At 36.9% G+C, this 17,246-nt stretch overlaps 1 protein-coding gene across 9 annotated transcripts in view; it reads left to right on the top strand.

Annotated features, from left to right (window-relative positions):
• Window positions 1–17,246, top strand: part of BLTP1 (bridge-like lipid transfer protein family member 1) — a 126,128-nt gene that overhangs the window by 43,692 nt on the left and 65,190 nt on the right. For all 9 annotated transcript variants that reach the window (XM_069797988.1, XM_069798079.1, XM_069798485.1 and 6 more), the window contains exons 22-34: window positions 2,519–2,695; window positions 5,110–5,238; window positions 6,174–6,293; window positions 8,406–8,683; window positions 9,454–9,704; window positions 10,182–10,440; window positions 10,861–11,701; window positions 12,477–12,547; window positions 13,031–13,204; window positions 13,529–13,649; window positions 14,528–14,674; window positions 15,057–15,184; window positions 15,621–15,823. In XM_069797988.1, coding sequence (XP_069654089.1) covers window positions 2,519–2,695; window positions 5,110–5,238; window positions 6,174–6,293; window positions 8,406–8,683; window positions 9,454–9,704; window positions 10,182–10,440; window positions 10,861–11,701; window positions 12,477–12,547; window positions 13,031–13,204; window positions 13,529–13,649; window positions 14,528–14,674; window positions 15,057–15,184; window positions 15,621–15,823 — 2,899 coding nt within the window. The remainder of the gene's footprint in view (window positions 1–2,518; window positions 2,696–5,109; window positions 5,239–6,173; window positions 6,294–8,405; window positions 8,684–9,453; window positions 9,705–10,181; window positions 10,441–10,860; window positions 11,702–12,476; window positions 12,548–13,030; window positions 13,205–13,528; window positions 13,650–14,527; window positions 14,675–15,056; window positions 15,185–15,620; window positions 15,824–17,246) is intronic.

The following is a 17,246-nucleotide window of genomic DNA, read 5'->3' as shown; positions in this document are numbered from 1 at the left end:
GGATGAATTTAGCTCAGTGAGGAGTTCAGGCTGAAATTTGTTAACACAAGAAGTTATCCTGATTCACTGCAGGTTAGTGAATAGTTGGAGTTCTTATTTTATTTATGCACGTATTAGTTGCATTAAAAGCACTATGATACTTAGACTTTGCCTTAGAGATTATATTGTTTTCAATGCCTGTGTCCTGAAATACGTTGCTGCCAATGGCCTATATGAAATAAAATTTCAATTATTTTTATCTTATGCACATTCCAGAGTTTGAAAACTGGAATACTGTATACAGATGATGATGTATGTCACCCTATTTTTTTACTCTTATGTCAGTAAGCTAATGAAAGGAGTTGGTTGATGCTTGTTTAGTCTTTCCAGATTTGGATCCAGTGTGCCACAAGCACAAAAGTACCTTAAGTATAACCACTGACTGTAAACTAATAGATAAAGGAATTGGAAGAAATAATGAACTACCTTGATGGCAAAAATTTAAATTACATCTTAGGAGGTTCCATGTTAGCCCTCATATTTTTGAGATGGTATTCTGTTGACCTCTGATTAGTAAAGAGGAAATCCCCAATGAGAATGTAGAACCTAAACATCTTGGGTTTTGGGTTGCAACACTGCAATTGTCTTCAGCAGCAATCTGAAGAAAGCAATGGTGTGAAGTTGCAGGAATTGCAGATGCATAAACTATATGGGATTAATAGAGCTGTCTTTTTAGAGAGCTGGGGAGATTGGACATACTGACAGCATGGTGGCAGGCAAAAATTCCATTTTCCTCATAGGTTTTGTCAGGAGCTAAGTATCTGGATTGCATGGCTTATTTTTCAATTGAATGAAGTTGTCAGAAGGTGCAGTTGAAGCTGATGACATTTACAGCTTGAACATACAACCCTTTATGTAATGAAAAATTGCATGTTATCCAAGTCTGCTGGAAGGTTTTTGTATATTATTTTTTGTGGTGGTTTGTTTTTTTGTTGTTTTTTTGTTTATCCTATGAGGAATTCAAGCATCTGAATAGCTGCTTATTTAAGAACACAATCTATTTTGTGCACTGAGACCCTTAAATGTTGTTCAAACCTGTAACTTAATTACTGTATTGCAATTCATATGTACAAGGAAGCAGAAATGGGGTTGCAGGCAAAACCTTAATTTTTTTGGACTTTGGTGGGGTTTTTTATGATTTAATTTCACAGCCCTGAGATCACTGCATGACTTTTTCCAGTATTTTTACTGTTTAGACTTGGTAATGCTGTGGTTACATATTTTGCCTCAGGTTTTATATGTTCTTTTTGGTTGGATTTATTTTAATACAGAAACATTAACTCAGACAAATAAGATTTCTGCCTGGGAATGTCTGTTGTTTGAAATGATAGACATGCAGGGTGACATGTTTTTAAAAACACTGTGAAGAAAGTTTTGATCAGTTATGTGTGTTACTATTACCTAGTGTTAAACTTTGTATTAATTCTTGCCATTTCATGTTGGAAATGTTAATATTTTGGGTTTAAAAAAAAATTACCCTTTATTCATATTACGTATCTCCAAAATGCAGTTTGATACTTCCCAGTTCAACCTTAAAGTCAGAAGTTCGTAGTACTAGTGTATATAGAACAGGAATCGTCTCTCTGCCTAGCTGGGCAAGTACTGTTGCTTCATGTTTCTCATTCGTATTGTTTTGAAATAGTTTCTGAGTCAAGACATAGGTCGCCAGTGATATCAAAAGAGTAGGGCATGTTTCTTCTTCATTAAGCAACTCCAAAGGGTTTGCTGACAGTGGAAAACAAACCAGGCAAGATAACAAGTTGAAAAAACTGAATGAAAGGGAAGTTTTGTTGTTTACTGTACTGGGTTTAATCCACAGTTTACCTCCATGCAGTCACAAGCTTGTAGTGTATTCCTGTGCTGTTTTTATCTTTTCAGTTTGTTCTCTGGCTGGTGGAGTGATATTCTTCTGAAAAGTATTACATCTGGATTTTCATATCTGCAAACAAGTAGCTTTGCTTTAGGTAGCCGACAAATACTTTGGTGAAAAGTGCAACTTAGAGGACAGCCTCTTATGTTTGTTGTTTGGGGTTTTAAATTTACTTTTTTTTTTTTCTATAATGTGTCAGCTTTCTCATAGTAGCAAACCTTCATAAGTCGTGGTTTTTAACCTCTTGATCACTTCCACTGTTTAAACGCTTTTAAATTCCTTTGTTTATATTTTATTGCAGTAATATTTAACACATGGTGTCTAGATGTCACTGTGTGGAGTTCACCACGGGAAGGTTGTTGATGATGGTTGCTAAAAACTAAAACAAACTTGGGTTAGATAAACTTCCCCCTCTTCTGTGAGTGTTGCATATATGTTGTTGGGTGGGTAATGCTGAGAAGTCTTGGGACTGTCTAGCTGTACAGAAGACAACAGGATTTAAGAGGTGAAGATGAATGCGTAATGAAATATCTCTGGCTACACAGTTTTTGCACTTTCTATTGATGTATTCTTTGCAAATATTAACTTTAACATACTTGTCCTTAACAGCGACCTGCAGCAGATGAAGTTCTTCGAGAGGGTCACATCAGCCTGTCAGGTCTGCAGTTACGTGCTCACGCAATGTTTTCAGCGGAAGGTCTGCCTCTTGGAAGTGATACTTTGGAATATGCATGGCTGATAGACGTACAGGCTGGCAGTCTTACAGCCAAAGTTACAGCACCACAGGTACTGTTTAGAAACTATTAGCTTTGAAGTATTACCTTTCTTCTTTCTTGTAAAACTGGTGTAGCATGGATTTTTGGAAAGCATGTGATCTCGGCTTAATTTGGGTGCATCTGTGCCTTAAGTAACCTTAACTTTATAGTTTGAAAATCTAATCATTTCTGTAAATGGATAGGAGATGCTAAATGAGCTGAATCTGATATTTGTCTTCAATGTAGGTATAACAGGGTGGCTAGTGTTATATGAGAATTTGAAAGGATGATGGTAACAGAGCATGAACAAATCGGTAGTGAATACTGTTGTCACTACATGTATGTTACATCTGTGTATGTTAATGTACTTTAATACTGATTAGAAAGGCAACCACAGTATCTGCATTCACTTTTAAGTGGTTTAATCACAGAGTAAATAATGCTTCTCTGTAAACAGAGCAGGTGTTTTGGGATGCTTTCAGCCATAAACTAGGTAATGTGATGAAGAGGAGAAAGGAAAATCTGTTCAAAGGGTTTAAGTATGACATGACTTAGTTGTCTGTGATTTCCTCTGAGGTTACTTTTATTTTGTGATGCTGACTTCTGGAGATGCAGGTTTGTTACCCCTGCTGGTTAACTCTCTGGGAAGGACAAAAGAAGTATTCAGTTGTGACTGCAGCAGTCTGAAAGGCAATTTGACACTCGGATGTAAGGTTCTTGGAGATATGTTGGCATTTGCATGAAGGGATGCGGCCAGCAATAAGGATATTAAGTTGAGCATCTGGCAAGAATTCAGCTTACAGATAAAGTTCTGGCTTTCCATAGAAAGCTATGGACAAAGCCACGTTTTAAAGTAGGAGACAAATGAGATAATTTGTGGGAGCGTAGTATGGGCAGGCCTCAGCAGGAAAGTGGCTGGTAGCTCAGTCATGCTGCTCACTGCATAAATTCTGATACTTGGTCCCACTGGAACATAGTTTGCTTTCACAGTATTGGATTCTCTTAGGTCAGTCTTAGCACTAACTCTTCCTAGTTTTACCATTTGTTACTTTTATTTTTCCATATATAATAATGGCTCCAAGTATACAATAGGCAGATTGCTTCGATTTATTTCTGGTGTGGGCTGCCAGGTCTTTAAAAAAGGCTGCTTTGTCAGTGTATTCTGAAATATGAGACAAGTACATAAATTCTGTTTAGTAGTTACTGTTTGGGTTGTTTTTGTAGGGTTTTTTATTGTTACTTTTTTAAGACTTCTATATCTTCTTACTGCTCTAAAAATTGGCATTGTTTTCTAGGGTTAAACATATATTTCATTAGGAGACACCTGCAGCAAATAAAGTCAGAACAAGGCATACAAGCAATTTCAGTAAACCTAATGAATAGACTCCAGATATATTTTCATGCTACATGTACAGACTTTTGTGGCAGTATTTCCCCAAATGCTACCACTGATTTAGATACGCTTTAGTATTTACTCCACTGCTCTATGCTTCAAAATTGAACTTAGTTGATTCAAAGTACTCTAAGGTTAGAGAACGTTTCTAAATGCTTGATGCAGCTGAAGGATTTTCTTCCCTTACAAAGCCATTCTCGATTGTATGCTTCATACAGGATTTTTATTTTATTTTTTGTTGTCAGTACTGCTATGGAGCAGAACTTGAATTTGCTGTTTCAGGGTCATTGGCTTTTTTTCTCCCATAGTGTGATGTATTGCAAGAATTTGTGAAGGGACAACACTAAAGGGAGGAGGAGAGATTTCGTGCAGGACAGTCATAGCTATATTAAATTCCATTTCAATTACTGCTGATTTTAAGTGCCCTTTCCTTTGGCTAGCCAAAGAAAACCCATTACCCTCGCATAATACAGACAGACAGTCATGAATCATTTCCTTTATGAATGAGCTAACTATACAAAAAAACTTAAATCAACAACAGGCTAATTACTAGGTCTAGCGAGGTTCAGCAGTGTTCTGGTTAGCCAGTTTCCTCCTATGCTTTCTGAATGCAACTCTGTTACTTATATACAAGGAAGTCTGACATTTAAATTATGAATGGTAATAGCGTATTTTGAAGTAATTTTTTCAAGGTAAAAGGAGGGGAGCTCTGTCTTTATAATGAAGTTCTCAATTGACTGTAATAGCAAAAACTGTTTCCTTATATTAAGAAATAATTTAGGAAATTGTTTAATGTCACAGTGTTTTCCATGAAAAACTACAGAGACTTGCATGTTGTGGTGCACACAAAAATAAAAATCAATCTTGAATAACAGGAAATAGACTAAGTGTAAGTAAGGTAGTGCAGCCAGGATGTTATAGTGGGGTCTTTTGTTTGTTTTTGCTCCTGCTCATCTCCCAACCTTTGGTGATGTTCTTTCAGTACTCTGTCAAATACCAAAAGTTCATTTTGCGTACTTATTATTAGGCAATGTGTTGTCACTTGCTTACAGCTTGCATGTCTTCTGGAATGGGGACAGACCTTTGTATTTCATGTGGTATGCCGGGAGTTTGAACTGGAAAGGCCAAAATCTGTAATAATATGCCAGCATGGAATTGATCGTCGGTTTTGTGACTCTAAGGTAACCTTTCATCCATCTTAATTGTTTGCTATATTTGCACAAGTTCTTTGGAACAGTTTAGAAATCCAGCCTAAAAGTTATAAATACACACGGAGTTTATAGTCAGATTGGATGTTCCCTTTGATAAAGTATAGCTAATTTTGCTTTAGAAAGAAAAGCGGTTCTCTCTGGATTTTCCTGTGGATATGCACAGTGTTTTTGTGCTCTTTTAATTGTTTTGAGAAACCGTATCCACAGAAGTCATGCCTAGTTTCTTACCTCTGCTGTCACAGTTAAGAGCCAAAGGTCATACTCCAGTGTCCCTTAAGAGACAAAGGTCATACTACCTATTGTGCTCCTGGCACATTTCCATGGTACTTTTTCATCCCCTATCCTCTGTTGCTGAAACAGTGCTTTGCTGGGAGACTTAAGCTGACAGCTTATAGGCTCCATGCACTTTTTTTTTTTTTTTTTTAAATTTTTGTTAAACATTGGACTCTTACTTAACCATCATGTCGCTGTGGATTCTGCTTTTGGTGCTTGTCTCTTAGAATCCATGTGGACGGTCGCTTGAAGACCAAAGGAGGCTTGCCATATATTAAGTGTGAATCCTGGATTTCATCTCTTGACAAAAACTGGAACAAAACAAGGAGGATGTCATGTTCTCTATTAGGAGATGAGACTTGATTTGCCCTTTGCTGGTGGAAGCCAGGAGAGCCAACTGGGTCCCCTGATACTGCTGGACAGCAGAATTAAACATGCACTAGTGAAAATGAACCTCAGCACAGAAACACCCTATCTCACGCTTACGTTGATAGTGTAGAATAAGTAACTTTTTATTGCTCTAGTTTTAGGCATCTGTTAAACAGAACAGAAATAAAAGGATAAGCAGAAGTTAAACTAAAACTCCTAATGTACGTATAAATCTTTTTTCTTTTTTTCTCCTTTTTCTTCAGATGAACTGTGTCCCTGGGCCATGCCCAACGTCTGATGACTTAAAGTACACTATGACACGCTTAGCCATGGATGGAGCAGATCTGTATGTGGTAGAACATGGCTGTGCCACCAATATAAAGGTAAAAATATTTCTCTTAACAGCAATTAAAATACTCCTTTGTCAACAGAGTTCTTGGTATTTTTCTGATAGAATAGCTACCTGAATTTATCGCTTGCTTACATGCAATGGACTAAGCAAACCTTCTGAAAATTCAAGTGATAAAAGGTTGGCTTGAACTGAGCCAGGAGTAGGTCGATTTGGCTTCTGCTTAGTAATTCCATTAATGATCTTGGAAAATGGTAAGGAGGAGTGGATGTCTGCCAAAATACACGTGGAAGCTCCAGGTTTGGTGTAAAAATAAGAAAACACTGGGCAATATAAATCTCAGTGTCTGTACCTGAGAGCTAATAACTTGTGCTGTAAGCTAGTAACTCAGCAACTGGAAATGATTGATACGGATTGCACACAAGTCAATGCTTGATAACTCATGATTGTCTTATGTGATAGAGCTGTTTGAATTAAGGTTTATCTTTGGTAGAGATGGGAGAAGTGTTAGTGCCACTGCCTGACTGCTCTAGAATACTGCATGGTGTATCCTCTGTTCCAAAAAGGATGTGCAGAGAAGAGCTGATATTCTCTCCATTATCCTATCATACAAGAGGAAACTGGAATAATTTACTCAATGTAGCAAAATATAAGTTAAGAGACAGTTAAATTATGGTAACAACAGAAAAGGAGAAAAGTGCTATGCTGGTATAAGTGACTAGTAGTTGTGCTGTCCATTAATAAATTTGGTTTTAAAAGGTAGAGTTAACACGTAAGGTTTTGGGGACAGCTTCACAGTATGAGCAAGAATCTAACTGAAGTGGTAATTGTTTTAGACATTTTTTAAGGACATGCTATCATGTCATTTGAATGGCTTGCTACCTTGTGGCAGTAAAAAAAATGCGTTTGAGCCTCCAAATTCTTTTGAGTCCAATATTAAAAAGCACCATCACAAATACTAACTGTGTTTGGAGGCATAAATATGAATGGCAGTATTTTCAAAGGCATCTTAACCTAGAACCACTGTAGAAAATTATATCCTGAATGTGTTTCATTCAAATTTAAAAAAAAGGTTTCCAGTGCTCTTTTATGGTCTGTGACAGAGATGGGAAGTAATAATTTAATATTAAGCCTGTGGGTAGCTTTTCAATGGCCAGGTTCTTTTTCAGCTTTCCTTCTTTTCTCTGTGAAAAGTTTGAAAACTTGATCTGAAATTTCAGGTACTTCATGGTGGCTTTTTGGAGAGGACTCAAGCTGTGCTGGGAACTTGGTCCAATGTCTTCAGATTATTTGAAGTTTGAACACTTAAGTATGTGTGGCAGGGCTATGTCATCTTTTATTAGTGTACACCAGTGTTGGGGAGGATCAATACTGTGTGGGCAGGTGGCTTAGTTGTACAGTGACCAGTTTCCACAGCTAAGTGCGGGGGTAAAGCAAGAACTTCTGGTTCATCTTTGGAGAGGATTGGCTCGTGCTGGTACTGTGCTTTTCATAGGAGAGGGGCAGCCTCCTCTTTGGTTCAGCAAAATCCTGGAGTTACGCCACTACAAGAAATGGAGTGTGATCTTGCAAGGGCTACTGTAAGACAATTCATATGGATCTCAGTTAAGGTTTAGGATCTGGAATTTCCTGAGTTTTTCAGTGTTTAACATGGCTGTCTCACTGAGGTATTTATTAGTTGTAGAGTTAATACAGCTTTGTATTCAAAGTACATAATCAATGTTTTAGACTAAGGACATAGAATGATATATATCATGTCAAATCATTTATCTGATTTTGAAACTTTCCGATTTCTTGGTTTTTAGATGGCCGTGAAGAATTTAATAATGATTTAATTTTTTAAAGGTTCATTACAACATCTGTCCAAAGTTGAGCTTTTTTTTTGATCCCTTTACAAAAGGAGACTCCTAAGTAAAGATTTTATTTTTGTTACTTAAAAACTGGCTGAAACTAATTTCTAAGCTTGCCTTCTTTTGTGTGTGTGCACGTGCTTGCATATAAAACTGGTTCTCTGTCTGTTTTGGAGAGAATAGTTTATCGAGATCTTTCTGGAATGTAGTAGGTGGTGTGTTAACTGGTTCAAGGCTACCCTTTCTTTATTTCACTCATGACTAATCAGAGTTCATGTTTTAAATCATGTTTTCAGATGGGTGCTATACGTATTGCAAACTGCAACCTCCACAACCAGTCCGTTGGAGAAGGTGTAAGTGCTGCTATTCAAGACTTTCAGCTGCGACAATATGTTGAGCAGGTGAACAATTGCAGAACTGGTCTTCAGCCAATATTAAGGAGGGCATATTGGCTGGAAGCTGGCTCTGTCAACTTGGGGCTCATCACTGCTGACATTGCTTTAGCTGCCGATCATCCTTCTAAACATGAAGTGCAGAGACATTTCTTAGAAACACATGATAACCGAACTAAGAGGTAAGAGATACAATTGAAGGAGATGCATTTGAATTTTCTGGGGTGTGTAAGTTAATACATTCATCTAAAGATGGAGCATTTTTTGCTTTTGATTTTTCTTTTTTGTTTACATAGATTACAGTTTCTTGTAAATTTTTTTTGAAGTATGTTGAATGCTTAGCTATGGGGTTGGTGGTTTGAATGTGCTTGGGCTATACAAAATCATATGATTTTTGCAAAACTTACTTTTCCCTCTGCCTTCCCTTATACCCCAAAATGAAGATCAGGGAGAGGAGGGAATCAAATTTGTCCTTTGTTCTCGAGCTGAACTGAAAACAGGCCTTAAAGAGTCCTGAGCAAGCTGATGAGCAGCTGTGAACAAGATGCCTGGTGTAACTGTGACTTGTGTCTCCCCAAAGAGCAGTTGCCTCTGGCATAAGCAGCATACACCAGTGTGGAGTGTGTTTGCAGTGCTTGCCTCTGTGCGGAAAGAAAGGGTTGTTACTATTAACATGTATTGTGGCAGGTGGATGTAATCTATGCCTCAGCACGGTTGCTTGAGCACTGCATATACATTTGTGATTTGCTCCTTTGTGGAGCTAATCCTTCATTTTATGTCTGACATCTGTGTTTCAGATACAAATCTTACTAACTCATTTCATGCCAGGTGAAATAGGAGCTCACATACAAGAGGGGAATATCTTTTAATCTTGTTTTCACTGAATTTAAATGTACTAAGGCTGATGTGGTCATATTTTTGTTTTGTTTTCTGGTTTTCTGCCTTTGGCTAGGTTGTGGTTTTTGTGGCCTGATGATAATTTGAGGAACAAGAGAAGTAAGAACAAGTGTGGCTGTCTTGGTGGTTGTCGATTCTTCGGTGGCACGTTAACAGGACTAGATTTCTTCAAACTTGAGGAACTGACACCTTCAAGCAGCTCTGCTTTCTCAAGTACAAGTGCAGAATCTGATATGTTTTATGGGCAGTCTTTACTGCAGCCAGGAGAATGGATAATTACTAAGGAGATTCCGAAAATTTTAGATGGTGAGAATGCATTGTAGTGTAATTTTACTCTATTTTGCCCAAAAGTATAATTTCTTAACTACATGTTAATATTTATAGTCTTTCCAATTCTGATTAATGAGTAGTACTTGTTGCACCCTTGTGCAAGAGGTCTTGTAGTGGCATGGGCCCTTCTAAGAGCTGACAGTAACTTGAAAGTAGCAAGTAAGCTTTCGTATGCTAAATTTTTATATTAACATGCAACTCCTTTCTGAGTAAAAATAAATTTTTTGTCTTGCATGTGTTCTACTTATATAGAAAGCAGTCTACCAAGACAACCTGATGTTTTGCTGCTATGATTTTATTCATTTTTGTTAGTACAACATGCTACTATGTGTATGCATTTCAAAACAAGGGCTTTTATTTAATAAGGGGTTGGTTTTTTTCAGTGGGTAGGGAAGACACCATTGCATTTGTGTTATCAGATGTTCAATTTTTCTTTTCTGTTTCTGATCCTAGGTAAAGGAAATGGTGTAAAACGAAAAGATTGGGATTGCAGATCTGTGGGTATAGAAATAGAAAGAAAAGCACAACATCTAAGTCTACAAGTGCCATTGCGCTCCCACAGCTCCTCATCATCTTCGGAGGAAACGAGCAGTTCCAGTGCTGCACTCCCCTTGCTTGCAGGTGAGAAGGACAGCCCATCATCAACGACTGAGGATCACTTGGGACAGAAGGAGTTCTTGTCTGGTGCAAAAAGGGAAGATGGTCATGGAAGGTTAGTACTCTCTGTCCAGGTAGAAATATAATTCGACTCTTGAACATGTTGTGACAGAAAAAAACCCTTGTATTTAGCAATTTATAAAGTGTTGGTTGTTCCCTAATGCTACTGCTGAAATGTGTATCCTGGTTTGAATGCAAGTTTGGATCCCTCATAGGGGATGGTTACCTGATCTGGGTAGAAAATCCAGCATGTAAGACAACAGCACTTGCTGTTCATGTTTGTTTTTACATCCCTGATATGTAGACAAGTGGACTACTAAGTGGCAGAATTTAGTATGTAATCGGCATTATGAAAATAATTGTTATGCTGATAGAAAGTCATGGAATCACTGAAGCGTTTGACAACTTCTGTAATGTAAAAAGAGAAGCATTATATAATAAAATAAGCAAATGAACCTTTAATTTTTGTTTCCAGTGTTCCAGTTGAGGGTGCAGAGGGCAGCCCTGCATCCCCTGGCAACCAGGAAAGGCCTGTTGGTCAATCTCCCCTGAGGTCTCCACTGAAACGGCAAGCATCCGTGTGCTCCACCCGGCTCGGGAGCACCAAGAGCCTCACGGCAGCTTTCTATGGAGACAAGCAGCCTGTTCCAGTTGGTGTGCAGTTCAGCAGCGACGTGTCTCGCAGTGATGAGAATGTCTTGGACTCCCCAAAGCAGAGGAGGAGCTTTGGTTCTTTTCCATATACTCCATCTGCAGATTCAAACTCATTTCACCAGTATCGCTCAATGGATTCCAGTATGTCAATGGCTGACAGCGAAGCTTATTTTTCTGCAGCGGAAGAGTTTGAGCCAATAAGTAGTGATGAAGGTCCAGGAACCTATCCAGGGAGGAAGAAGAGAAAAAAGCAAGCTCAGAAAATTGAATATAGTAGAGGGTCTATTTATCACAGTGTAGAAGGGCCCTTAACAAGCACAGTCCATGGAGAAATTAGTCAAGATGTTAAAACATTGCCAATTAAGACTCATCCTTCACAGGCTTCATTTGTTTCGGCTCTAGGAGAAGATGAGCATGTTGAGAACATGTATGTCATGGAATCTGAGAAGACTGTTGAAAGCGAGCAAATAACTTCTCAGCAGCCTGTAATGGCATGTTACCAAAATTATCTTACACAGTTCCAGGTGATCAACTGGTCAGTAAAGCATCCAACTAACAAAAGAACTTCAAAATCCTCATTACATCGCCCTTTAGACCTTGACACGCCAACGAGTGAAGAAAGTTCGTCATCTTTTGAACAACTTTCTGTCCCAACATTTAAGGTATGGAAGATGGGGGAAGAAGGAGTAGAGAATGGATAAGAATTCAAAAGAAGTTAAAATTGCTTAGTACACTTGTTGTGTAAATAAAGCTGTGAGAAACTTAGAACTTCTTTGCTTTTGGTTAAGGAATACCTTGGATTTCTAACTTCAGATCATGGGCTGTGTGGCTGGGAGGTTGTGGAAAAGAAAAGACGGAGTTATAATTCTGTGGATAAGATGTGTGTTCTGAATTGTCATTATTGCATATCATTCAACAGGCAGCATTTTTAAGTGCAACTGAAGGATATTTATGTGAGTTTTGTTTAAAATATATATTACACAGAAGTTCAGTAGCAGTACATTTAATACTCATAAAGTATAATCTAGGCTGTAAATGCTTTATTTCAAAGTAAAATTGAAACTCAGATTTAGCAAATGATTTTTGTAAAATAATGAAAATTACTTGGTAGAAAATAGGTGCCTAAGCTCTGGAATTTAATTTGTTATCACTTTGCAGCAAAAGTTTTGTGTGCGTGCAAGTCTTTCGTAAATTATTATTTGAAGTCTTTTTTTATTAAAGAAATTAGTCACTATCTATGTAAAAACTTCATAATCTAATCTCAAGTCATTTAAGAAAAATAAACCTAGGAGTTTCTATATACTGTATTGGAGAATCTGTACATGAGGGATTCTTTTACGAAAAGAACTGTAAGGAGAATCTTTATTTGAAGATTCCTTGGGTATTTTTTTCATATATAGAAAGAATGTAATAAATATTTTTGCACTTTTGTCTTAGATTGTCAAACAGGGTCTCACAGCTAATTCATTACTGGACAGAGGCATGCAGCTTACAGGATCAACATCTAAGTAAGTTGAATACTGCATAACATTATTAGCATATTTTTTAAAAGTAGTATTTTCCTCATACACTTGTTAAATATTTTTTGGCTCTTGCTAGCCATTCCAAAATTTGATTTGTAGCAGTAGTTTTCAGCACAGATTGATTTTAGAACAGAGTATTCTATTACAAAATGTTTGGGTTTGGCTTTGGCTTGGGAAAGCATTAAATGATTTCACTCATATGTTTTCAAGATTACGAATTGCAACTTAATTTAAATGAATTTGGGAGGTGCTTATGGTGCTTATGGCAAGTGTCCATTGCATTGCCAAAAGCTGACCTTGAATCTAGGGAAGGGCCTTGCCCTGGGATTATGTTTGTGTGCTTTCTAAGCTGTACAGTAGAAGAAACCTGCCATTATATGCATTCTTTTAAGAATTACAATGATACCAGGACACTTTTGTATTTTTTTTTACAAACCTACATTATTAATATGTACTTGACTTGTTTAGTACACCTTATACTCCTTTGGAAAAGAAGTCTGCAGAAAATACAGATGATGAAACAATAACTGAAGAATGGACGTTGGATCACCCTGTCTTCCAGACACGGACAACGGCAATAGTGGAAGTAAAAGGAACTGTAGATGTAGTTCTGACTCCTCTTGTAGCAGAGGCACTGGATAGGTAATTAATTCTACTTTTACTACTGCAGTGTTAATTGATTATGCCTAAAATTTTCTAAAATCAAAGCTGTTTTGTTCAGCAAAGCTTTAGATAAAAGGATTGAATGACGTGACTGATGGAACAGTAGGGCCTTGTACCCAGTGAATGTAACTCTGCATTTCCCATGAAGAAGCTAGAACAATGTTATGCTGACCTGGGAGGTGCCCTTTATGTCTGTCAGTGCTTAATTTTTTTTCTCTGTAGTGTTAATTAAACATTATTGATGGTATGCCACATGAAACTGGAAGTTTAAATAGTCTGTTGTGGGCTTGTTTCCTCTCACAGGTATATAGAAGCAATGGTGCATTGTGCTAGCTCTCGACACCCAGCAGCAATTGTTGATGATCTGCACTGCAAAGTTCTTCGAGATGCTGTACAGAACAGCAAAACAAGCTTCTCAGAAAATGTAAGAAAGGGAACAAGAAAAATGCACAAATATTTGAAAGAATATTGTTGTCTATATTTTACATAGAAAAAGTTTTAATTCAATTCAGTGTTTTGAGGTATAGTAGCTAAATGCTGTATTAATTTGGAATACATATTTATTTTTATCTCGTGCCTAATATACGTGCATTTTTCTAATCGACTGTTATATACTGTCTTTCAGTTACCAGAAATCTCTCTTGCAGGACCAAAGTGAAGTTTTTCTAATTTGGATGGTCAACTCAGTAGCTACAGTAATTTGCATGAGATCATACTTTCTGTTCTTAGAAATTACTATAACTTATATTCTTATGTATTATATTCATATCAGCAATACATTATTATTTTACAGTAGTTAAGGAGATAGTCTCTGTGAGGTAGAGGAAAGTTCAAAGTAAGCTGTGAAAATGCACGTGGTTTTTTTTTGCAGTTCATCTGATACCTTAAAAAACTAATTTAGCTTGAAAAGAATTGTATGGTAGTTCTAGAGAATTAGGAGTTCTTTCTGTCCAAGTTAATGACCACATCTATATTTTATGATTTCTTAGACTTCACAGTGTAATGGACACTAGTAACATACTTCATAATAAGTTGTTCTACAAAACTTGTATATGCAGAACTCAAACTTTCAGCTGAAATCTGGTCATTAGAAAGTTTATTGCAGAACAGCATTGCTACCCTTATGGATTTAGACCTACCGTATCTGTAAGTGCTACAGTCCTTGTTCTAGAAATCATGGTATTGTGCTTTAAATAAAGTCAGAATCTCTTACTGCTTCAGTGCTAATAAACTGTCCTGTTACTCTTTAGCTTAGCAGCTCTGAGTTTCAGTGAGAATAAATTATTTTTTCCCCCCTCCAAGTTATCTTCGAAGCAGGATATTAGAGGAACAAAAATAGACACTACCACTACAGCAACAACAAACCAGGGACCAGCACAGACCAATCTCTCACTTAAGCAAGATAATGTGACAATTAAAGGTCTTCAGGCCAACGTTACTGTACCAAAGGTAAAAGCTTTTTGTTTAGCTTATTAGTAGACACATGCCTCACAGATTACCCTTATTTTGCATCCCTACTAGTTCCCCAAAAGCTTAAGTAAACCTATGTATTTGTGCTAGGTAACTAATGTTTTGAACAGGATAGACTGTTTTGGAGCTGCTCAGTTTTATTATGGTAGGTGTACAAGTTAAATAACAACCACTGTAGGGATAACTGACTACTATGTCTTTAAATTATGTTTTTACATCTTCTATGTGTGATGGTTTTATCTTTTATTTTTTATTTTACTAAGAAGTGTGAGACAAGATTGTATCGGAAATTAGTGATGTACACTTAACGTATACATGTTTTCCTAAATTTCTTAACTCTTTCGGGGAATTCCACATATAGGTGAACCTGTGTTTACTACAAGCATCTGTTGATGAATCCCCAGGAGTGTCTTCTGGCAAAACCGTGACTCATGTTTCATTAGTAGCTTTGTGTTTTGATAGAATTGCTACGCAAGTTCGTATGAATAGGTAAGAATAGTACATATCTCTATTTGTGGCTCTTTCTTGTTAAGTTAGTTCAAAGACTTACAATGATGCCAATTTTTTGCAGTTCTGAAGAGTACTTGAAAAAGTTGTCATGACTAAGTTAAGCAATGAAATGCTGTCTGTGTTTTATAAGTTAACATCTACTATCTAATCAGAATTGCAGTTTCTTTAAGAAGTGGAGGAACCCTTCTATAATGTTTTTGGAACTTTTTGGTTTTAACTCTTTCTTGCTTATGTCATGCAGGATAAAATTAAATTTTTCAGTACTTTTCTACCAAAGCGTATGTATCTTCTATCTTACAAAGAATTAGTCGTACACTGCTGTGCCAATGTCACTGGAAGTTTTAAACAAAAATAATCAAATGAAATATGTCTGTCTTAGATTTGCTTAATTGTTTTTTCTCCCTTATATTCAAAGGGGTATAGTTGAGGAAACGTCAAACAATGCAGAAACTGGGAGGAATTCTGTCACATTTGATCGTTACATCCAAACCAGTAAAATGCAGCCCCAGTCTTCTGGCTCACTGAGATCCAATGCTGGAGCAGAAAAAGGAAAAGAAATTGCTGCTAAATTGAACATCCATCGTGTTCATGGACAACTTAGAGGCCTTGATACAACAGGTAAGCCTTTTTTTTTTAATTGTGGAAATGTCAGTTTTCATAAAACTAATTGGTTATAGTTGGCCTTGAACTTGTATTTTGGTTGTGGTCTTTTTTTTATCTACATAGATAACATGGAGATTTTGCAGATACTCTAAAAAGAAGTTTAGGATAGTTACTCTGAATTATTTTCTGTTATTCTACTAAAGTGCTAGATTTAAATGTAGGCAGAGTGAAAACTATCAAGACAAACTTCTAAGCAGTTTGTGTGGCAGATGAGTTGCATTGTAAATGTTGACATACACTGGTAAAATTTACAGCCTGGGCTCCCTTCCTCCCAGTTGATCTCTTTTCAGCTATCATTTTTTGTCATCTGGTGCAGGGAATGAATTATGCTTACTTGCTTTCTTACTGCTTTCTAACAATTTCAAGGGAGGTATAATGTGCAAGTTGTACTGGCAATTTCAGCATGACAAGCTGTAGATTTTTAACTATAGTGACTATAAAACTGAAAATGAGATCTACCCGATTGTCTTCCTTCTTGTTTGTGTTAAAGAAATTCCTTCAAGAGGCTATGAATAAAATTTAGTTGCTATAACCCCTGATCTGGGAAAAAATGACAACAGTAGAGGCAGTTTTTGTTAAAACTGATTCAATTTTGATGGAATCTATACCAGTTAGTGCCTTGTTTTTCTCTGTCCCATAAAGAATAGGAATCTTTAGGACATGAGGAAGTGCTCTGTGAAGCAAGTGTGATTAAAACCCACACAATAAACAAAAAAACCAAAACCACCACTGTACAAAGATGAGTGAGTACATGAAATGGGAGGAGAACAAAAGCAATAAGAGAACGTTAAAATGGTTAACTCCATTTTTACTTAGTTATGGGTAGAATCTTAGCAGTAGTGTCCTGTGTTAGGTATGCTGCAGACATTCAAGAAGGCCAAGTAATTTTTGAATTCTAACCAAGAAAACTCAATCTTCTATTTAAAAGGTTCGAGAAATGTCTTTCTAGGGATCTTAGCATTTCACATATACTTCAAAAGGGATTGTGGTTAGAAGTTGGAGGCAGAGAGTGAGGATTGGAAGGGATGTAAGTTGACTCAGTGTAGTTCTTTTCCTCAGATATTTGACATTTAGCTCTGTGTATGAGTTAATAGGTAACAGGTATAAAATTATTTAAAATGTTCCTTCAGAAATGCCACTAGAAGAAAGGATTTGTATGTAAGCTACATCCTAACATCAAAGAAATCAAGGTGGCATAGTACCCTCCTGGATCTTAGACAGCAAAGACCGTAATAAATTAAAAACTGCTTGAGTCTGTATTTTCTTAGGAATCAGTGAGACTTAGTGCTTTACATCCTCCCAACACAGACATAGACGTGCTTCCAGCCAAGAAGCAGTCTTTGAATTAAAATGAGAACTTTATTTCTAAATAATCCTT

This window comes from Haliaeetus albicilla, chromosome 1 (genome assembly GCF_947461875.1).
Source record: "Haliaeetus albicilla chromosome 1, bHalAlb1.1, whole genome shotgun sequence".
NCBI lineage: Eukaryota > Metazoa > Chordata > Aves > Accipitriformes > Accipitridae > Haliaeetus > Haliaeetus albicilla.
The sequence above is the reverse complement of the archived record's forward strand: the minus strand, read 5'-3'. Positions and strand labels throughout refer to the sequence as shown.